The following is a 23,353-nucleotide window of genomic DNA, read 5'->3' on the forward strand; positions in this document are numbered from 1 at the left end:
TACTATTTGAAAAAGCACCTTCTGTACAGGAACAGATCACTGTCTTAAATCACTAAAGAGGAAAATACTTTAGGATCATTTCATAAAGGGTATGTACATCAATTGTTGTTATTCTGTCTTTTTGTGTCTTAATTGTAATCTTCATAAATTTTCAGCACCTGATAAGTGCAGTAATGTGGAGTTTCGCTGTCGAGATGGATCCTGCATCAAGAAATCTTGGGTGTGTGACCGTGAGCGAGACTGTCAGGATGGCAGTGATGAAGATTCCTGCAACAGTGAGTTCTACTTGCTTTAGCTTTTAGCAGACAACATTGAACTACATTGCTTCCTTCTGTGGCGGTCTAGACTGATAGTTAACCTTGGTGCATGCTGGCACTAATCTTTTGGCAATTTACAATAAAATTTAGAGATTTTTGGGATGCACTGTTGTAGTTCTCTTGTTTCACTTTTTCCTCCAAGCCTTAAGTCTTATTAAACTGGAGGCCTTGGCTTCTCTGCTAATCTGTTTTGGGTTGTGTTGCAAAAACTTGCTGATCAAATGCAAATATATTGAAAAGTAGACTTTTTGTATACCAAACTAAAGAAAAAATAAATAAATATTTATGGTACTAAAAGAAAAAGCCAGAAGAATCACAGAAATTGAAATATCTTTAATTTGATTATGAATAATAATTGTTAGCATGATTTGCTAAATTTGGATGATCAGCATTACAAGGAACTTTTGTTTTCGCCTTGAGACAATACATTATGTATATAAATCTTTATGTACATTCAGTTCTCCTTAGAATACCACAATTTTAATAAATTCTTATTAAATTTGTCTAAATATTGCTATTTAAATGTATGTACAATTTTGCTGCCTCTGCTGCTTTATTTTGGGTTATCTCATAAAAACCTTCTTTACAAGTGCAAAATGATGATGAAAATGGTCTAGATCAGTGGTTCTCAAAGTGTGGTCCGCGGACCACTAGTGGTCAGCGGGCATAAGTCTGGTGGTCCGCGGCTGACAGTCGTCATGTCAGCAAAGTGATGTTTAAAGTGATGCATTCCTCGCATTAACATTTTAATTACAAATAACAAGGTACGTAATTTTATGTCAACTTATTACTATACTACTGTCACAGAAGTACATTTAGTTTTGAATTAAAATGAAACAGTTGCGGCAATTTAAATTTGAAATTCATAGTACAGACTGATTTTTAGGCCTTGGTGGTCCGCCATATTTTTTACTTAGGCCTTGGTGGTCTGCCATAGTTTTTACTTAAGTAAAGTGGTCCGCGGTCCCAAAAACTTTGAGAACCACTGGTCTAGATCTTATAAATTCAAACACAGTGAAATTTCTTTTTGTAAAATTTAATGCAAGATGCGTTATATTTGAGACGTTATTAGTATCTGTTAGCGATTATTAAAAGTAAACAAGATTTTAACTTGTGTGTCTTTGTTACAAACAGTGTTAGTGTTGTTTGGAGAAGCAAAATTATTTTCTTTATCTTCTTTTACATTCTCTTCACCAGAGCCAACATCCTTTGAATAAAATTCAGAATCAGACATTTTTGACTAATGTTGAATTTTTGATCTGAAATCAAAATCAAAGAGCCACTCAACAGCCAACTTGTTCACATTGTCAAAGCGAAAGTGAAACAAAAGCTCTCAGTCCTTTGTTTTTACACACATATTCTTTTTAAAAAAATGTTACATGTGTATAATTATCTCAATTTTTAATCATTTTTAGGTGCTCCTAAAGTAATAAAATAACCTTAAACATAAAGTTATAAAATAAACTGAGTGTTATTCAATCTTGTAGTAAGAATTAATATATGGAATCCATGTAGATTATTTGTTCATTTTGGACAAGTAAAACTTAAAAATAAAATAAAGCTGTTCACAGGAATTGTTTCTAGGTCCCCAAAGCTTTTTACCTGATGCAGTTCACGTAGCTGTAATCTGTTATGATTTATGTGCGATACATCTCACTACTGCTAATTAATGTTCAGATTGAAAATAAAGACCTTTTATTCTTCCAAGAATGAGGATAATCTTAGTTTACATGTAAATAGTATATTTTTCTCTAGATAAAATGATACTTGTATGCCATAGGAGAGGATCGACTGTTATGCAGACCAGATGAAATGAAATGTTGGTCAAGTGGACGATGCATTTTGAGAAGAAACCAATGTGATGGGAGCAACGACTGTGGTGACTGGGAGGATGAACTGGGATGTGGTAGGTGTCCACATTAGCAGATGTTTTAATGAGTGTATCTAACAGTGCAGTAGGTGACATTGGTTTGTTGATAATTATGATGATCCGATCTTTTTACAAAACCTTGCCAGGCTGCTAACTGTGTAACTGTTATTGTTTCGTATACAAGCTCAAGTTAAGCTAAGCAGTGACTTTCCGATGACAAACATGTTTTTTTACCTTAACAGTATTATCAGGTTTCTTACCTTGATGGTATTATCAGGTGAGAAAGGTGGCACAGAGAGGGAGTCAGACAAAACTGAACAAGACCAGAAATGTCTTCAAGTGTAGAACAGTGATATATAAATCCCACAGCTGTGTAGGGGCATTCTGGATACTATGCATAATACTCCACATTTATTAGCCAGAAAAAGCTATGAACCAGAATATTTCTTTTCAAAATATGATTTTTTTATAGGGTATTAGTTGTACTATGGTTGCATTGCAATGCTGACTAAATGAAGCTGTAATTTTTTTTTAGATGAGAATTAGCTTCTACCATGTAAATTACACCACCTTGTCTGATCCTAACCACATTTTTACAAAAGTAATTGTGCTGTCTTCAAAAAAAGTTGCAGACAATGTTTGATAATTAGCAGTTTCACAACAAAGGGTACATAGGTCTACATGATATTAGAAATAATCAAAATTATTTTCATTATTTAGGTCCGTCCCATCGGCGGCAATCTTTTCATTTTTAAAGAGAATAGGGCTCTATTATTAAATTTAAAATTTTTATATCTGTTTTGTTTTTGGTGTGATAGTAACCTTTTTGGACTTCAACACCTCTTTTAATGCTTTCCCACCCTTTTTTACATTTTGGTTACTTATTATATTGACCTTTAAAAGTATATCAAGTTTATAAGAATTAGGATGTTTAAACCTTTCAAGTTACAACTACTTTTTGCCGTGATATAGCCATAGTTGCTAGCATGGCATAAAACACAAACAATCATGTAACCTCTCATAATTAAATTTACTATTAAAATAATTTTAAAAGTGATCAAAGCAAGTTTGTTGCACAAGAAACTGAGCTATCCAGGAGAGCGAGAAGGAGAAAACATGGACATGTAAGTTGGTTTTTTGGGGGATGTTTGAAATGATATTGCTGTGTTATGTAACACTTTAATCTAATCATTAACAGTCTTTAGTTTTAGTCTTTTTTCTTTAGTTGCATCATCTGTTAATGTGAACTTTGTGTGTGTATGTGTGTGTGCGTGTGTTTGCATGTGTTCACTTGAATCTGAATGTAGCAGGATGTCAAGAGGGAGAGTTTAACTGTACCAGTGGATTCTGCATTAATGGTAGTTGGCGTTGTGATGGGGACAAGGATTGTGAAGATGGGTCAGATGAATTGAACTGTGGTATGTTTTTTGCAATATTATTGAGAAGATAAAAGTAATGTTTATTGTGTTGATTAAATTTTGAACTGATGACATGTAGGTCTTAATATGCTCATGATGGTAAAGCAATAACAACTAACATGCTGATGTAGAGCACCACTTTAAAGGCTGATTGCTTTTGTATAGCAGAAAGACTTCATATATAATATCACAGAGCATGTTTTATTAAGGTCTTTTAAGTAAATTATGTGTTGTACATGAGATTAATATATATGATAGTTTCTAAAAAAAAAAAAAAAAAAAAAAACCAACATATTTACAGATGTGAAAAGATGTGGGCGGGGTCAGTTTCGCTGTGACACAGGCATGCAGTGCATTGACAAGCGTCATAAATGTGATGGTACAAAAGACTGCTTAGATGGCAGTGATGAACTGAGCTGCGGTGAGTAACATGGATGCACAGATGTGTGTGTGTGTGGAGGTTCTGGTGGTGAGCAGCATAACCTCCGATGTGTATGAAAGTGGTGAGTAACATGGATGCACAGATATGTGTGTGTGGAAGTAGTAACATGGATGCACAGATATGTGTGTGTGGAAGTAGTAACATGAATGCACAGATTGTGGGGTGGGGGTGGGGAAGAGAACATAAGCATGTATTATGTGTAGGTTGAACAAAAGACAGCACTGCTTTCCTCTAGATATAAAGTGTCATTACAGAATTTGTACTTGTCAACTATGTCAACAATAGCCTTGAACTACTCGCAGTGTCTGTCTGTGCCTCTTCTGTGGGTTCCAGCCCAGAGCTTGTCTTGTTACTTTCATATTGAACTGCCCCTAATTGCCCTCTGGGTTATCTTTATATATATTAATGCAGAGAAAGGATTACATTTCACATAAAAGCATTTGTAAGGGAAACATGTTTATGTTACAGTTAAAAAGGAATGCAGCTTTGGCCAGTTTCAGTGCAACAATAAAAGGTGTATTGGAATTCACAAACTATGCAATGGACACTCTGAATGTGGTGATGGATCAGATGAACTTCATTGTGATACAGGTGTGTCATTTTATTTTTGAGCAGTGAAATATTGTTCAGCCATATAAGAAGACACATAAATGGCAGATGATTAATGAGATGCATTGGAACTATATATATAGATATTTCCAAACACAAACTATCTGATAGCGAAGATTAGTAACTTCATACAGAGAGATTTTCAGAACATAAAACTTTGTTGTTAATATTGATGGCTTCAGAACCAGATCAAGGCTGTGAAACTGGCAGAGGTGGTTGTGCTCATGAATGTATCCCAACCAAAAGTGGTAGTCGCTGCCAGTGCCGGGTTGGTTACCAGTTGACAAAGGAGAAAAAGGAATGTGAAGGTCAGTTTATCATAAAGCTTTTCTTCATCTGCTTTACCTGATGACATGAAAACAGAAATTGCTGTAATATCTCTGGTACTACCATGTCATCAGGCAAGGAAAGAAAATTAAAAATTTAACATCATGCTTTTGGTCAAATCTGTTTCAGAATGCAGTTTGTATCAAAGTACAGAGTGATGAACTGTAATTCAAGGCAAGTTTTAAAAGAACTGAATAGCAATTTATTATTATTATTTGATGGATATCCTTGGTTCTGTCCCTAGATGTGGATGAATGTAAATCTGAAGGTACCTGCAGCCAGATATGCCGCAACACACTGGGTTCATTTCAGTGTGACTGTGTTAGCAACTACACTTTGAAACTTGATGGTCGGGGTTGCAAGGCACTTGGTGAGTGTTTTGATTTTAGAAACAGATATGTTTCATTGATTTCTTTGGAAAAAAAATACTTTTATATGCTTTTTTGTAGCATGTCTTTCATTTAGCCGAAAGTGAAATAAGAAGACTACGATATTCTGTGTGATTTCAGGTGGGGAAGCATACCTGATTTTTGCAAATCGTGTTGACATTCGACGTGTTACAACAGACAAGACAGAATACACATCCATTCTACAGGGTCTTCACAATGCTATTGCAGTGGATTTCCACCTCCAGCAGCAACTTATCTTCTGGTCAGATGTTACGTTGGACAAGATAAAGCGTGCTTATATGAATGGCTCTAACATTCAGGAGATTATCACTGAGGGGTTGGAGAGTCCTGGTAAGAGCATGGATGCAGTAATGTTTCTGGGTTTTTTCCCTGACGATCTTACTTTCTTAAACTAATAGTTAAATAAATAATTAATAATTAAACTAATAGTCATCCATAATTTGAAATTATTAGTTTACAAGATTTCATGTTAATCTGCTTGTCAGTGTGCTTAACTCAGTCTATGATGAGATATCAATTGAACCATTTAAAAATTATTGTGTAATATTCTGCATTGTCATTGGTACAAACAACAGCTAAATCTTTTGTCACAGGGGGATTAGCTGTTGACTGGATTCACAACAAGCTATTTTGGACGGACGCGGGCACAAGACGTATCGAAGTGTCTAACCTTGATGGGCGGTATCGTAAAGTGATCATCTGGCAGGGGCTGGAAAAGCCTCGTGCTATTGCTGCCCACCCAGGAAAAGGGTATTTATGCTTTCTCTCTTCTGCTGTTAATATCGGCTACGTTTTGGACTTCAGCTAGTGTTTTCTGATGCTCAGATATCATTAGAGAACATATTGATTGTTGTTATTACTCAGCATTATTTCAAATTGTCTCCTTCAGTTTTGCAACATCACTAAAACAGTTTATAACTGCATAGTATATTTACGCATTATCTGTCTGCTACTCATAATTTATCAGTAAATCATTCCGTGACATTTGGCGTTAGTTAATCTGTTGTAGTTTTCAGTGTTGTTTTTGGTATTAGTCTCCCTTTTTAATGATGTTGCTTTTAAAGTTAAAGGTTACATTTAAAGTTAAACATCTTTTTGTTTTGAAGACAAAGTATTATTCTAAGAATTGTTGCAAGCAAACACTTTTCTGCATTCTGTCACAGGACCCTTTTTTGGACAGACTGGGGAAACACCCCAAAAATAGAACGAGCAGGGATGGATGGCAGTCTTCGCACGGTCATTGCCAACACCTCTGTGTTTTGGCCGAATGGTCTGACACTGGATTATGCCTCTGAACGCCTGTACTGGGCAGATGCTAAGCATCATGTCATTGAAAGTGCTGCATTGGATGGATCAAATCGCAGAATTGTTATTAATCAGGGTATGTGGCCTTTTCTGTAAAATATTTCTGATTTTCATGATTGAACTGTGCAAGCTTATTGCATGCCACTGTAATCTAGCTTAGATTGTTTGTTTTCGGTTATCCCCAAGAAATCAAGTGTCTGAAGATACACCACCCACCTCTGCCTTCCTTGTATTGAGTGTATTGAAATACTTCAACATTCAAAAATTCGTAAATAAATTTGTTATATTTTCTTTTATGTGTTGTGTCTGATTGCTGTCCATGATGTGAAAGACTCTCATAAGGAGAGAATGTGAGGTACTAGAGTCCTGCCTCTTAACTGTGACAAAGTCGTCTATGATAATTTAAATATAAATGAAAGTATAAAGGTGTTCGGGTGTTACAGGCCTGCCACATCCTTTTGCCCTAACTCTTTTTGAGGATGAGCTGTACTGGACAGACTGGTACACTAAGAGCATTAACAAGGCCAACAAGTTCAGTGGACAACCATTGGAGACAGTGCGAACTGAGCTGCACTACCCTATGGACATCCATACGCTACATCCGCAGAGACAGCCTGCAGGTAGAAAAGACATTTCATGAACTCGACTGTGCTGGGATTTTTTTTCTATGTTTTTGTCTTCTTAGTTTGTCATATAATAATGCATTAAAGAAAAAAGATATACAATAAAAATATATTTTCTAATAGCATTACACATGTATAAGTTAATTTGTATGTTAATTTTGCAGCGGAGAATAAGTGCCTCGAAAGTGGGTGTAGTCACCTGTGTTTGCCCAATGAACACAGTTATACCTGTACGTGTCCTACAGGTCTGCAGCTGACATCTGACAAACAGACCTGTTCTCAGCGTGAGTTTTCAAGTATATGATTATTTTATTTCCCACTAATTTGAAAAGCTTCATGGGCATGTGTTTGAGAGAGAGAGAGATTTAGGTCTGGGACATTGCATTACAGGGGCTATGGGATATCATGGTTGGTGTCTCTTTCCTGTCTCTGCAGAAGTCAGCTCCTTTTTGCTGTTTGCAACCCAGAAGGATGTGCGTCGTCTGGCCCTAGACTCCAGTGAACTGGCTGATGTAGTGATTCCACTGACTAATGTGTCCAGTGTTGTTGGGGTGGAGTATGACAGTGCATCAGATACAGTGTACTGGACTGATGTTGAGTTGGACATTATTGGTCGTGCTCACTGGGATGGAAGTATGGAACAGGTATCAGCTTTCATTTGATTTATTTCTGTCTGCCCTGTACTAAACTTATAAAAACTTTAAATTAACAAAATGCTCAAAAAAGCACACAAATTGTAACTGGATAACTCAAGTTTTATGCAACACAAAATTAACAAACTATTAAACACTTCTCCATCATCATAATGCTAACAGTTGTCATTTTTGTTGCTGTTACTGGATGGCATTGATGGCAGGTTGTGGTGGGCACCAGTCTGGAAAGTCCAGCAGGGCTTGCAGTAGACTGGGCTGGTCAGAATCTGTACTGGACTGATGCAGGAAATGATCGCATAGAAGTGAGTCGACTAGATGGTACTTTGCGTTCAGTCTTGCTGTGGCAGGACCTTGATCAACCAAGGGACATTGTTGTTGATCCACGATCAGGGTGAGTTATGACACACTTTACCCTTCTTCTCTTCTTTTTTAAAATTGAGTTGCCATGCCAACTCAGCCCATCGGTTTGTGATCTTGCCATCATATTTTTTCTGTTCATGTGATCATTAGCAGATGGAACAGAGCGCTTCTTGCTATCTAAGCATTTTTTAACATTGGCTAATCATAAAAAGCCTGACACCCACTCATCAGTCCATCTTCAGACCCACTTTTCTTTTTATAGCAAGTGTCACGCTGGATTTGATGGCACATTACAGACAGCTGAGACAGCATAGGTGGGTATCACTTGGAAACTGTGCAGGTCTGCTGACGACACCTAGCTCAACCTTCTCAAGAGTGCTTTTAACTAAAAACATATTTTTAATAGGTTATTTCCCAGGCTTTGTGCATCACATTTACTGAGAACTAATATCTTTTGCAGCTGGATGTTTTGGTCTGATCTGGGTAAACAGCCCAGGATTGAGCGTGCTGGCATGGATGGCCTTGATCGCATGACACTAGTATCTAGTAATCTGACATGGCCCAATGGACTTGCCATTGACTATGAGAAAAGTCGACTGTATTGGATGGATGCAGGCCACAAAGTAATTGAATCATGTAACTTTGAGGGGCGTGACCGCAAGGTAAGAACAAAAGAGGAGAGGACATTGTTTTTTGTGAAGCATATTTTCTTCTTCTTCCTTTTCGCCCCCAGTGGAGCATAGGAATGCAAAATGTTCGCAGTTTCTGTAGCATTTTATTTTTTTACGGGGTGGGGTTGCTAGCCCCACGCCCAACCTTCATCCGGGCTTGGGACCGGCAGGTTACCTGAGTGGTTTCCAGGCAGAGTTGTGTGAAGTATATATGTATGTTTTTATGCATTCGTTTGTAGACACAGATTTAGAGCAGATATTTCATAAGTAATAAAAAAGCTAGCAGTTCAAATATTTTTATGTACATGTATTTCTGAATAACAAGGGGTTTATTTTCTTAGCAGACTTTAATAGGATTTGAACTGAAGCATCCATTTGGCCTGACAATATATGGAGAAACATTGTACTGGACTGATTGGGAAACTCATAGTATTCATGTGGCCAACAAAGAGACTGGGGCCCAGCACAGCGTTCTACTTAGCAATGTCAACAATCTTATGGACCTTGAAGTATTTCATCGCCACCGATATAAAGGTCAACATCAATAACATTTAGAAGGCATATGGTCTGTTATAGATCTCCTTTTTTGAAATTGTTAGATAAGTAAACAGTCATCAGTTTCATATAATTAAATCTAATTAAGTATATCTTTGAATTTTTTTCAAAACAGAAATGAAATAAATTGCAAACTTATTAGAAATTGTTCCACAACTTGAGGTGTGTTGTATGTAGTTATAATAATATAATTAGCATGAAATGTATGTACAAATATTCTATGTAAGAAATTATACTTTTTATTAAAACTCAGTTCATGAGTTGCCAGAATAAAAACATTAGGGATTAGCTATTTGCTTAACATTTGGAAGAAAAGCCTTACCCAGCTCACTCTTTCGTTTTAATTTTGCAGTCCCAACAGTGTGTCGCACCAATAATGGTGGCTGTAGTCATCTATGCCTTGTGGCTCCTTTACCTAGGGGTCATAACTGTGCATGTCCTACAGGTGTGCTCATGTCTGAGGATGGTGTAACCTGTGAAAAAGGTGATTTCTTGTAATATAAATCACTTGAATAAGTGGTTAACAATTCTAATAAGTCTTAACAATGTACAATTTCAAATTGAAAAGTAAAGTAATGGTCGCAGAGGGTGTTTCAATAATGATAATCATAAATGAATTTGTAGTGCACATTTCTTCTCAATGCACAAAAGGCTACAAATAAACCCAAAGCAATCACAAACATCAGCAAACAGTTTAAAATCACTTTCTCAAATGGCACATTTTTACAAAGAAAACTTTTTAACTAGATAATTACATTCAGTTATATGTTTAATTAAAGCCATGGGTTAAATGTTTGATTAAGAGACATAAATTATGACTGTGAAGTTTATTCCAATGATCTCTGATAATTTGATTGGTATTTTAGAAAATCTAGGTACTAATTCTTCAAGTGAACTGATGAGAAGAATAACATATGTAAGTTACCAGAAATGCTTTAGGTCGTCACCTGAGATAAAACAACAATTTTTTTTTTTTAATTCAATAAGTACAATATTCAACATTACATTTACTACTATACCACAGATTTGTCATTCTAAGACACTTTTCATTCTTAAAAACACATTCATTCAGCATGAAAGGAGAAACAGAAGTAGGCATAGTAAGCATGGAGGCAGGAAGAAAAGATGTGGAGAAAGAGAGAGATGGGATGATAGAAGTAGTGAGGACATTCCAACTTCCACTAATTGTGTTTATAATAATAGTTAAATGTATGGTTTCCACAGTAGTTCACTCAGGTCTAACATTACTTAATATGATATCTTGCTAGCAAGATGATTAGTTTGAACACTTTGTCCGTACAACTGTCATCTTGCACCCCAAATAAAATCAGTTTTTCAGCGAGCTTAAAATTTCTTAATGATAGACATCTACTGATCGTAACTGAATGTAAATCTCTCCAGAATAACAAATAGACATTTACATAACAGATGACTTATTGTTTCTTCGTTGCACAACTTTTAGAAATACGAATTACTGTATTCTGGTGTAACTGTGATATTTTTAGCAGCATCTTCGGGGCGGTACATTGTTTTGAAAAAATGCCGGCATGGGATTAGTGTAAATATAAGCTTTGCAGAAGCTAGTCAATAAAATCAAACTAGGTTTAAATGTTAAAATGTAGATGTGATTAAAAGCGATCCATCAAATAATGTTTTCAGAGCTGGACAAATGGTCTCAAATTTTCTAAATGAAATTTTTCAACTGATTTTTCTCAATAATTATTATTTTATTTCAAAAGACAAATCAAAATTGAATCAAGAAAGAAACATACAAGATTTCCTTAATTGATTCCATTAAAATTCCTTTAAGTTTTATAGCATCTGGTTTTTGTAAAAACTTGGCAAAAATTTGAGAATGCAGAGACCTCACCTACCCCACAAACTCCAAAACAGAGCATACTCAGTGTGGTCCACCTTACAAGAGGTACGACAATTAACTTGTCTTTTGTTTATGATGATGCAGCAAAGAAGAAAAAAGAGAAACATTATGGGAAAGTGCTCAGACAGCTTTTTATTTTGTTGTTTTTGCCAGAGATGAGCAACTTTTTGATTTTCACTCGGCAACAAGACATTCGGCGTATATCCCTTGAGGTAGAGTACTATGCTGATGTTGTTGTGGCTGGGAGCCTGAAGAATGCCATCGCCATTGATGTCGACGTTGTAGAGGGTAACTTTTTATATACATTTTATCATCTGTTATAATAACTGGAGATATTAATGCTTTTAAATCATTCCTGTAAGATCTTGAGGAATAACAAAACTTTCTTCACAAAACCAGTTTGATAGTGTTAAACGCAGGAGCCACATTGTCAGAGAGAACTTAGTGTTGTTCAGTGTTCTTTTTAAGGGGAAAATGCTTTAGTTGATATTGGCAAAGTGACTGGAGATTTTATTGAACTGAAAAGTTAATGTTCTCTTTGAATAGACTTGGGTTTGGGCAGAAGGACAGTTCCTACCCTTCTGGATTTCAGCTCTTTAACCACTTCTTTGGCTTGTTAGAGTATATCTCACTTAATCTCTTAGATTATGGTTTGAACATAAAAGGAACTGAAGCACCCAAAAAAAGCAGATTTTGCCCAACACTCATCTCACATAGACATGTATAGATAAGATTTTGGGGAATCAGTGCAACATCTGTTTTTAACACTTCTGTTGAAAAATCATGTCATAATATCACTATCTGCAAATCTTTAAAGTCAACAGAGTGTTGTTGTGCACAAATTAAGGGTTCATAAACATTTTTTGTTATTTCAGCCAGTATATGTTGACTGTGAAGTGATAGAAAAAGAAAATGTTGCAGGAAAGATGTACTGGACTGACACAGTTGATGATAAAATTTCACGAGCAAACTTGAATGGTTCAAACATTGAAGTGGTGGTGTCTGATGGCTTACACACACCTGATGGTCTAGCTATTGACTCTGTTGGTCACAAGATTTATTGGACCGATGATGGTCATAATCGAATAGAGGTGGCCAATTTAGATGGGTCTATGCGATCAGTACTTGTCTGGCAGGACTTAGACAAACCTCGTGCTCTGGCTTTACACTATGATGAAGGGTAAGCACTCTTATGTTCTGGTGTTTGCCTTTATGTGTTTAAATTTGAGAGCAACTGTAAAGAAAGAGAATGTAAATGTAGGACGTTTTTTGTTAGTTATGTAATTTTATTGAATCAAGTTGTTTGTGTATTATATTATTCTGTTCTATGTTGTATTATTATTGTACTGATTTTGTTGATTTTTCTTTTTGTAATCAAGATTACCCCCCAAAATTATAACATTCAAGTAAGAAGTTGAAGAATGAAGATTGATATGTAAGAATACAGATCGAGATAGACATATGTCTGAATGTTTTGTTTTCGGCGATGTCATGTATGCACTGTGAACTTGCATGTTCAAAGTGTGAAATGCAAAACTATGTGCAGAAGATCTTTAACTGATGCAGTGTGATTGGCTTTTAGTCATATGTTCTGGACCGACTGGGGAGGAAGTCCACGAATTGAACGAGCAGACATGGACGGGAAGAACCGGGCAGTCATCATCAAAGAAAATCTGATGTGGCCTAATGGCCTCACCATTGACCGCCCCACAAATCGCATTATCTGGGCAGATGCTAAAACAGAGGTAAGGAATTGCTAATGCTCAAACGCTAGATCGTGAGTAGATATAGTAGGGATTCAGAACTAAAGAGGAGAAGAGCTTTGGTGCTGAGAGATGCCAGGATTTTTGCTTGGTGCAGTCCCCAGCTTGGTGCATGGGATGGATCCTAGCAACCAGTATCATCTCCTGTGTTTTCATTGTACGAGATTCTGGTGTGCTCAGGATTTTTGCTTGGTGCATGGTACAGATCCTAGCAACCAGTATTCCTCTCCTGCGTTTTCTGTGTATGGCAGAACCAACACATCACAAGCCGCTGGGCTCAGATTGTGGTTGGATCGTTGTCAACTGTCAAATTGTGGCCGGATTGTTGTCAACCCTCAAATTGTCGTCAAATCGTCGTCCACCGTCAGACTGTGTTCCACCATCATCAATCATCAACTGTCAGATTGTGTTCAGCTTTCAGACTGTTCAATTGTCAGACTGTCCATCATCAAATTACTTCTGCATAGTCATTGCATTGTGTTAAAATCTTCATCATCATCCAATCGTGAATTAAATCGTCGGTGAACTGTCAGCTGAGCGCTATATCAAGTAGTCGCGAGGACGGACTGTGTTTCCGCCAGACTGTTGTGGGCAGCTGACCATAGCTGTGGGTAGCTTTTGTTGTGCTTAGTTGAGATACTAAGCGGGCACCTATTAGTTTACTTGTTTTATGGGAGTGTTTGCTTGTATGTGTGTTTATAGTATTTTCATTGGCAGTGGGGCTCTTCATTACCTGATTGATTAATTTTTCTTTTATTTTCCCCGTTGAGTTAGCCACATTTTTTTTTTCTCTTTCTTTACCACTGTTAAATATATACTTTTGTACTGTCCCTACATGTGTGTGTGTGTTTATCTGTTCACTAAGGAGTAATTGGCTTTGTTGCACATGTCGGGCAAGTGAGTACTCTGTACTTGAGTACTCACGTGTGTGTGTCTGCCTATGTGACTGTGAGCGTGCCTGTGAGAGCAAGTCCTGCAACGCCCAACTGTGTTACCGACAGCGATCAACGACGCCGCTAAAAGTGTACTACATTACGTTGGTACAGCATTGCTAGCCATCAACACCAATCAGAGCAACAATTTGGATTATTTGGTCGCTGACAGTCTGCATTTCTCGTGGTTCTGAAAAACTGCTACTTAAGCGCGAGAAATGCAGACTTTCAGCATCCGAATAACCTAAACTGTCACTCTGATTGATGTTGATGGCTGGCAATGTTGTGAATGATGTACTAGCGTAACATAGTACACTGTTAGCAGTGCTCGTTGATCACAGGTGCGAATCACATACTTTGATAGCGGATGGGTTTTGGAAGCTGAAATTTACAGGTTAGGTTTATATTGCCTATATCTACCAATATCTGCAAAAAATGCAAATCATTCAGGTTGGACTTTTAACTGTCCGTCTGTGGTCCTCTGATCACAGCATATTCAGCTGTTATGCACATTTACGCTTATAAATTCAGTTATTATTGTATACTTTTTCAACTGTGTCCTAGATAATGGCATTTGCCACAGAAAATGTTTGGCTGCATGCCTCTTCTTTTATTTTTTTCTTTAACTGTTTGCATGATTGTGTTAGATATTTTTCATATGAAAATTCCCATATTTTTTTAACATCTCTCGTATGTACAGACTATAGAGTGTGCAGACCTGTCAGGTCATTATCGCCGCAAGCTGGTGGAGAGAGTGGCTCATCCATATGGACTAACCGCAGCAGGAAACTCTTTGTACTGGACTGACTGGCAGGTCAGTATCCTACTACCCAACAGAGAACTCTTATAATTTGAAAGGAAGAGTAAGTACAAGATGACATTGTTGTCAAGACTGTTTCCACCTTAACCAGTGATAACATGGTTGTATTTATTTCCAGGGCAGTGCTATATTTCGAGCAGATAAAACAACTGGAGGCAACACCACCAAGATTCGGGATCATCTTCATGGAGTGATGGATATCCATGCTGTACAGGTCAATGGTGTACAGACCTACATTAATCGCTGTGGCAAGAATAATGGGGGCTGCAGTCACCTGTGTCTTCCCAGCCCTGGCGGTGTGTCATGTGCCTGCCCCACTGGACTTTTGCTACAGCCTGATCAGAAAACATGCAACACTGGTGAGGGGGAAGTTGATTTTTTCCTACGCTAAAATTTGTAATTTGAGATTAATTACAGTGACAGATATAAATAATATAGACTATAACAAATATGTACAAGAAAAGCTGTTGCAAAATAAATTATGTTTACAGGCTGGTAGATTATGTCTCTGGCATGATGACAGGGAATATAATTTTGTTAGAAAATATTCTAGTCTTTTATCATTGTGATTACATATATGTGAATATACATTTCTAATGCCTTTAACCTGGTGAGGTTCTCATACAAATTTTATTCTCTATTGCATATGTTTTCCTTTTTTTTAAAATGGTAATGGCCATAACTTTAACTCGTTGGCTACATAATGTTGACCTTCATTTTGATACCAAGATATGCATGAATTTCAAGCTTTTTTTAAAAAAAACAAATCATAGTAAACTAAATATGATATGAGGGCAAATGAAAATTATAACTGAAATTTAAAGTAAGCAGAAATAAACTGTTCCTTCCTCATTCCATCATTCCACAACACTTTCTTGTAAGTCAAAGGAAGTTAGGAATATTTCTGGACATTAAATTTATGTAGTGAATAGATCGTTAGGTAATGGATTCAAAAGATCAACCACCATAGAATTTAATAAATGTAATTCATAAATGATTAAAACAACTTTATGGTGAAATTATGAAAAATGTCATTAGCTGTGTTGATGTGTCCTTGTGTCGCCATCACTTCTGAAAAAGTACATGTAGAAAAATTATAAGTTTCAAATTAACATCTTCCTATTTCTGTGTATAAAACTCCATAACAAAATGGTTCACCTATTTAATTAATTGGACTTTGTCTTATTTTTGGGGTAAAAATGATTGAAAATCATTGTCTGCTTGTGGGCACCATTGTGCATAGTTGCGGAAGGATTGACACATATTTATACAAAATGCTATATATGTTAAATGTGTGTACATGGGTATATTTACTGAGGGACTTTATGAGTGATATATGCAGATGTTAATCGATATCTTGTCTGACCAGTTCCAAGAGAGTACTTGCTGTTTTCTGGGAGAGGCAGCATTCGCCGTATATCTCTGGACACACCCGACCACACAGATGTGTACCTTCCTATCCCAGACCTTCACAATGTTATTGCTGTTGACTTTGACTATCTAGAGGGCATGATCTACTATACAGACATCCAGCTGGATGTTATCAGGTACAGAGCCAGTCTGTGACCTTACAAACTGATTTTTCTTTGCTATGTCTCCATTATTGTACACCTGATGACCTTTCTTCCTATCTCACTCTTCAAGCTCTACTTTGTTTAGCAGCTGATACACTCTGACTCTACATTCCCCTGAAGGGTACATACTATGCTGGACTCTTCACATATATAAAGTCCAGTTCCTGCAACACACAAAATTTAACTTTAACCCTGAAATGATGAAAGAAAGAAATCAAAATCGCTGACATTTAGAGTAGATTTACACACTGTCATTAGCTAATGAGATGGATGTATCCATTGCTACTGTTGATAGGAGAGATGTAACCAGAAATGAGTGTTTTTGAACCAACCAGTTGTTGAATGACTGAAAGCAGCTGTATAAAAAAACTGGTCATCAGCTGACTGGAATTTTTTTAATTTGTTAAGGGTACAATGGGTGAGCACTGAATGGTAGCCAGGTAGGCTGCTGCTCACTTTCTTTTGAGTGAGTTCTTAGCAAGTGGAACTCTACACCTGGCATTTTAACTAGTAATAGAGTAACTGTTTCGGTCAGGTCATCTGGTAAGTTACTAAGAAATAATGAAAAATTTTAATTTGGAATGCTGTACTACTTTTGCTGTATTAATAAAATAACCATTAATCACTTGCCACATCTGCATAACTTTTAAGTTGTTAAGCCCAATTGAAAAAGGATGCTTTTTTTGACAAATTTTTTGTTCAAACCTTTATTATGCTGTCTGACAGGCGAGCCACACTAAATGGCAGTGGGTGGATGGAGACAGTCGTCAGCAAGGACCTGGTCACAACTGATGGACTTGCAGTGGACTGGATCGCACGCAATCTTTACTGGATGGATTCAGGTAAGGCATATATTGCACTGTATCTAATGCTTTAGAGGATTGGAAAAAGAAAGCATCAACCTCACCAAAAAAAAGCCTTGCCTTGAAGTAAGTCTTTCTTTAACCCCAACACTTCCAACAGTTATTAAAAAGATAATTGCTGAAGGGTTCAGATTCTTCCCTTACTCTGTTATCCAGACTTGTACAGCAGTAGCATTCTAGGAAACCAACCATCTTATGCAATAATTCTGAGAAGTTGTACAACATACACAGAAAGAATAAGTTAATATACTAGCAAATATATCAAATAAATACTTTTCTTTTGCTGCAGGGCGTGATGTAATAGAGGTGGCAAGGCTGACTGGCAGTTGTCGCAAGACCATCGTTGACAAAGATTTGGATGAACCACGGGCCATTGCTGTGTTCCCAGTAAAGGGGTGAGCATTCAGTCAGTGTGTCACATAACTGGCTTTGCAATCTGGTGAAAACAAAATAAAGCTTATATGTGAGAGGAGAGGCAGGATGTGAAACTTAAGCCTGTGTGCTTCTGTCCTTCTTTAGATTGCTGTTTTGGACAGACTGGGGCACAAAGGCCAAGATTGAGCGAGCATTTCTAGACGGTACACAACGTGAGCCCCTGGTCACCACTGGGCTTGGTGAGTGATCAAGCATTCTCAAGCATTAGTTGCAATTTGCACATATCTGTACTTTTTCCACATTCAGTTTATTCACATTATTAAGTTTCTTTTTGATGCATATCAGCTTTCAAAGCTATAACGTTGTATGTATGTTGAGTGAAAACAGAGGTCATTATTTTCTTGTCTAGTCCCAGCCCCATGGCTTTAGTGGTTTCTTTATTTTCCCTTGTTTTATCCTTACTATTTTTGTTATAAACTTATGTATTAAATCTGAATTCAAAATACTTTGCAATGCTTAGGTGATAGTATGTAATCATTTACAACTTATGTCATTTATTCAATGTGTGAGGGCGTTAACTCTTATAGGATATAACTTGTTGAGAAATGTTTATTGTGCTTGTAAGCAGTGTTGTATGTGCAGTTGTGTATCAAAAGAGAATAAAGTTTTTATTCAGAAACCAAAATAAGTGTAGACTGGACATGATAGTGTTCCTCAAAACTCATAGATTATGCTCAACAGACAAAGCTGAGGTGCTGCTGGAGCCACTGAACATTGTCAGAATAGTGATGTCAGAATATTAGAGACAAACCTGAATAGTTTGCATTTTTTTCAGATATCCGTAGATATAGGCAATATAAAATTAACCTGTAAATTTCAGCCTCCAAAACCCATCCGTTAATTATCCGCTACGATTTGCACCTGCAATCAACGAGCACTGTAATAGTGTACTATGTCACATTGATACACCATTTACAATATTGCCAGCCGTCAACACCAATCAGAGAGAGAGAATGAGCGACCGTTCTGATTATTCAGACGCTGACAGTCTGCATTTCTCATGGTTCTGAAAAACTGCTACTCTACCATGAGAAATGCAGACTTTCAGCATCCCAATAACCTGAACTGTCACTCTGATTGGTGTTGACGGCTGGCAATGTTGTGAATGATGTACCAATGTGACGTACACTGTTAGCAGCGCTTGTGTATTGCAGGTGCAAAATTGTGTACTTTGCTAGTGGATAATTAATGGATTAATTTTGGAGGCTGAAATTTACAGGTTAGGTTTCTATCAACTTTATCAACCAATATCTGCAAAAAACGCAAACCATTCAGGTTGGTCTTTAACATTGTCAGAATAGTGATTCAGCATTTACTTTGGTCCTCTGCTTTGTCATATGTTTTACAGGATTCCCCAATGCATTGTCTATTGATTATGAGGCTGAGCGCCTGTACTGGGTTGATGCCAAGCTAGACAAGATTGAGACATCTGACTTGAATGGTCTTCATCGTGTCACCTTGCTGCAGCAAGTGCCACATCCTTTTGGCTTGACGCTTGTAAGTAGTTAATGATTTTCATTGTTAATTGTTAAGGGTAGTGGGGAGAAGTAACTCCGATATTTAATACATCAATGTTTTGGTCAACAGATCATTTTATTCATTGAAGAAGCATCAGAGAAATGAAATGTAAGAGAATGCATGCAAGTGTGAACAAGATTTTAGGTCTTTTAGGTCACAAATTTTATTAACATGAAGATGAGCATAGAAAATTCCATGAGTTGTGATAAATTGTAATTTAAACCAGCAGAATGTCATAGTAACTAGAGACATGTATTGTACAGTTTGGAGACTTTATCTACTGGACTGACTGGCAAACAGAAAAGATAGAGCGAGCCAGTAAGCACGATGGAATGGGTCGTACTCTGATTCAAAGCCGCCTAGAAGGACTAATGGACATCCATCTGGTGTCTTCCCTACGTCAAACAGGTACACTTTTGTGGTACAGATTTTATTATGGGTCTTCATTTTATTGATTTCACAAATTAGACCTTATGTCTCAGTTAAAAGTAGTATAAGTGTCCATGTGTGTGTATCAATATATGAGCATTTGTTTATTCATTCCTTTGACCTGGACTGGCTGACCTGAACTGGTCAGGTGATAAAGGTCTTCTGAATAGGTGAGTTTGGATAGACATAGCAGCTGACCATGATTCTCACCAGAGCCTTCTTGAGGAGCCAGAGTGCATATGCACACATTTTCATGTCTGTTTATGCTCTTGTGTGTGTACAAGCGACTGAATGGAGGAAATTGAGAAATTCATGCACACTTTCTCTCTCTAGCAATGCATGTTCACTACATAATGTTTTTTTCAGGTAGTAACTTATGTAGCATCAATAACGGTGGTTGTACTCACCTTTGCTTTGCTCACCCTGACACTTTTGTGTGTGCCTGCCCTAACATTCCAGATGGAAAACCATGTCTCACAGGTATGCAATACTGTTGTAAATGCTACACATACTGAATAACATGGCTACACCATAAAACATTTTCTATTTATATACACACACAGAGAATCTCAAAGGTAGTGTAGCCATTAAAGTTGCCCTATGCTTTGAGAGTGAGATCTCCATTGACTATGTGCTTCACATAAGGTTACGTAGTGCCAAAATCTTGTATTCTTAGTCACCACTTTCCACTCTTTCATGTATCCTCAGATGATAAGTAATGAAATTGTTATCATTGCTCAGCAGTGGCTCATGTGAGCACTCCTAGTAGAAGGTGCTGTAGTAGAGCTGGTATATACATGTCAAGACTAGAGTAGCAGATTAGTCACATTACATAATAAGTAGCTTTTTCACTTTCAGTGCCTGCGTCATCATCAGATGACATTTCTGAATATCCTTACCCAGAGATGACTCACAAAGATATGATGGGCTCCTCAGAAGGGTATGGGACTATAATATTTTGTTAAGGTTAAGATAAAATTCTTGAGTCTGTGAGAGTTGCATAGTACTATGGCTTACTACAAGGCACACCCTGGCCTGATGATTTTGGCTTTATCCCTCTGGAATTTCTGTACCAGTTACCCCACCTTTATCTCTTTGTTCTTTGCCTTTGAAATTTGCCACGGATCTCACAAGGTTGCTAAAGCTTGGTGTGCACTTGTTCACGTGAGAAACCCATTGTTAGACACTGGGGGTCATTCAGAGGAAGTAACATTGTCATCTTTTAAACCTACCCTGTTAGTCTGGGACTGCTTTTTTATCCAAGTTGACCTGGCTTATTTCACAGCTAACGTCCTAAAGTACCCCCTAAACTTCTAACAACCTAAGGGTTATTCACTGTCGGCCATCTTTGACCTGGGTTCAGGTTGGTTGGTCACCCTGTTACCTATATGCATGTTACCCAATCTAGAGCTACCAGAGGATACAAGGTTTAACACATTTATGTAAACTGTTTGCAATGTGCTAGGGTTCCTGTAAGGGTAATGCTAATTTAGAAAGGTACTATATATCAGTATCTCCACCTTATCAATTTAAAAAGATAAAGGATTATATTTGTGTTCACTCTTATTTTATATTTTTGGAAAACTGTGGTGGATTATGTGTGTATTAATAAATTGTGTTGTATCAAAAAGATATTGGCAAGGGAACTGTTATGTTATGTGCTAAAACTGCGATTAAGGGAAACTGCTGTTATTATATTAAAGCTGCTATTAAGGGGAACTTCTGTTATTGTACTATAATAATAATAATGCAAAATTTTTAAAGCGCATACTCACACTCCTAAGGTTGCTATCAAGGGGAACTGTAATGTTATTATACTAAAGCTACTTTATTAAGAGGCTTAGGTTATTGATGGAATGCCCCAGATGCACAGCACATCATGATGAGTCAGGGGTTAACAATTGTATTTATGGCAAGCATATTACAAAAAAAGGAGGAAACTATTATGTCCTTTCTTTTTGTATGATTCTTTGGTCAGTTTTGAGATTTTAATGTGTACATGTTTTTCTATGCCTCTTTTCAGGTGTAGTGAGTACAAAGGAAGGGCTGGTCTATGCCATCCCAAAAGCCCACAAAATGAAAATTCCTCAGCTGCATCAGGTACTGCAGACTGAAAACTTGTCATTGTATCAATTTGCAAGTAATGTAAATGCAGCTGCTGTTGTGAAGGTTTAATTAGTTCTCTGTTTTACTTGTTTTAGCTTCATTGTTTGTATGCATGGAAACCACATTAACCTCTCATTGGAATATTTTGCTAGCATGCAGTTATTTTAATTATGAGTTACTTTGTTGTATATGACAATTGTTCTGGTTTCAGTGTATCTTTCTCCAACTCCGTCATTCTTGTTCCCAGACCTACTGTTTGATCTACAACTACTGACTTTCCATTTGCTATGTGTTCGTGTAGATCCTAGCTTATCTATGATAATTTGCTCCATGAACAAGGACTAATTCCAGTTATATATTGATACATATATATTGATACATATAGTGATCTGCTTTTATCCCAGATTAATTCTGACTACGAGCCTTAGACCTGTACCTCTTGCACACCCTAATCTGTGAAAAGAGCATCTGTGAAAGCTGACGAGCAGTTGAATGCCTTGACGATATTATATTGATAGATTTGCACTGCTTCTCTTCTGTTGACCTAAACTCATTTGGTTTTTCAAATAGGCATTCTGTAGGCAACCTGATGAGCAGCCAAAAAGAAAAAAAAAACCACTTATCATTCTCTGACTAGACTTGTGGTATAGACAGAAGCATTCGCAGCCTAGATCACAGTTTTTTAAAATGATTTGTGAATGCTGAAGCAGTTTCTTGTTAGATATTCATATTATCTGGCATTCTCTAGACAGCAGTGTTGCATGATATGTTGCATGCATCTGTGTCTGTGTTTTTTTGTAAAGCACCGTGTACCAGGATATGGCACCATACATATTCCCCTAATATTTAAAAGTGAATGTATAGTAAGTACAAGCATTGGTGCATGTGTTCTTATTATTATTCCTTTCCACCTCTAGTGGAGCATATGGCCGCAACTACACCATGCCAGCAGATCTGGTTCTGGGCATCCCTTCCTAGTTGGGTCCATGCCATGCCAGGTGCCTCCGCCTTGCTGTAAACCAATTTCCTCCATGTCTGTCTGGGTCTCCCAACCCTGCACCACCCTGTGGGTTCCAGCCAAGAGCTTGTCTCGTTAAATTTTCGCAGGGTTTGACTGATCCAGCCCCACTTCCACTTGTTGATCAAGGCATTGTTTGTGAGAAGCACCTGTAGTAGTCCTATTCTATCTTATTCAACAAACAGCAGATAGGCACCCAATTCCTTGGAGGTACCCATCTACCCTATTGCTACTTTTGTGCATATTTCAGCATTTTTTTACATATGCGTGCGTGTGTGTGTGTTGCAGAGGCTGGAGTTTATGGAGCATTTGTTGCCTTGGGTGTCATCATTTTCCTCATCCTCATCTGTGCATTTACTGTATTCCTCATCTGGCGCAGGTCAGTAGTGATCTCTTGAGCAGCCGACAAACGTTTCGTAAAACCGTTAGTATGTTAGCATGGTTTCTCTTTCATAA

At 37.3% G+C, this 23,353-nt stretch overlaps 1 protein-coding gene across 3 annotated transcripts in view; it reads left to right on the top strand.

Moving 5' to 3' along the window:
• The window catches only part of LOC112560320 (low-density lipoprotein receptor-related protein 4-like), a 48,335-nt gene that overhangs the window by 17,741 nt on the left and 7,241 nt on the right, over positions 1 to 23,353 (top strand). Inside the window, exons 5-36 of one of the 3 annotated variants that reach the window (XM_025232099.1) lie at positions 156 to 275; positions 2,098 to 2,223; positions 3,495 to 3,605; positions 3,907 to 4,026; positions 4,516 to 4,638; positions 4,839 to 4,964; positions 5,228 to 5,353; positions 5,493 to 5,723; positions 5,987 to 6,143; positions 6,557 to 6,774; positions 7,142 to 7,318; positions 7,486 to 7,605; positions 7,757 to 7,965; positions 8,178 to 8,365; positions 8,795 to 8,996; positions 9,347 to 9,539; positions 9,913 to 10,044; positions 11,593 to 11,727; positions 12,361 to 12,619; positions 13,022 to 13,184; positions 14,835 to 14,948; positions 15,073 to 15,313; positions 16,324 to 16,501; positions 17,255 to 17,370; positions 17,681 to 17,786; positions 17,911 to 18,005; positions 19,175 to 19,323; positions 19,608 to 19,752; positions 20,140 to 20,253; positions 20,632 to 20,713; positions 21,797 to 21,873; positions 23,186 to 23,276. In XM_025232099.1, the coding sequence (XP_025087884.1) occupies positions 156 to 275; positions 2,098 to 2,223; positions 3,495 to 3,605; positions 3,907 to 4,026; positions 4,516 to 4,638; positions 4,839 to 4,964; positions 5,228 to 5,353; positions 5,493 to 5,723; positions 5,987 to 6,143; positions 6,557 to 6,774; positions 7,142 to 7,318; positions 7,486 to 7,605; positions 7,757 to 7,965; positions 8,178 to 8,365; positions 8,795 to 8,996; positions 9,347 to 9,539; positions 9,913 to 10,044; positions 11,593 to 11,727; positions 12,361 to 12,619; positions 13,022 to 13,184; positions 14,835 to 14,948; positions 15,073 to 15,313; positions 16,324 to 16,501; positions 17,255 to 17,370; positions 17,681 to 17,786; positions 17,911 to 18,005; positions 19,175 to 19,323; positions 19,608 to 19,752; positions 20,140 to 20,253; positions 20,632 to 20,713; positions 21,797 to 21,873; positions 23,186 to 23,276 (4,744 nt within the window). The remainder of the gene's footprint in view (positions 1 to 155; positions 276 to 2,097; positions 2,224 to 3,494; positions 3,606 to 3,906; positions 4,027 to 4,515; positions 4,639 to 4,838; positions 4,965 to 5,227; positions 5,354 to 5,492; positions 5,724 to 5,986; positions 6,144 to 6,556; positions 6,775 to 7,141; positions 7,319 to 7,485; positions 7,606 to 7,756; positions 7,966 to 8,177; positions 8,366 to 8,794; positions 8,997 to 9,346; positions 9,540 to 9,912; positions 10,045 to 11,592; positions 11,728 to 12,360; positions 12,620 to 13,021; positions 13,185 to 14,834; positions 14,949 to 15,072; positions 15,314 to 16,323; positions 16,502 to 17,254; positions 17,371 to 17,680; positions 17,787 to 17,910; positions 18,006 to 19,174; positions 19,324 to 19,607; positions 19,753 to 20,139; positions 20,254 to 20,631; positions 20,714 to 21,796; positions 21,874 to 23,185; positions 23,277 to 23,353) is intronic. The other 2 variants (XM_025232100.1, XM_025232101.1) reach the window with 2 other exon arrangements.

The sequence above is a fragment of the Pomacea canaliculata genome, linkage group LG3, assembly GCF_003073045.1.
Source record: "Pomacea canaliculata isolate SZHN2017 linkage group LG3, ASM307304v1, whole genome shotgun sequence".
In the NCBI taxonomy this organism is placed as follows: Eukaryota; Metazoa; Mollusca; class Gastropoda; order Architaenioglossa; family Ampullariidae; genus Pomacea; species Pomacea canaliculata.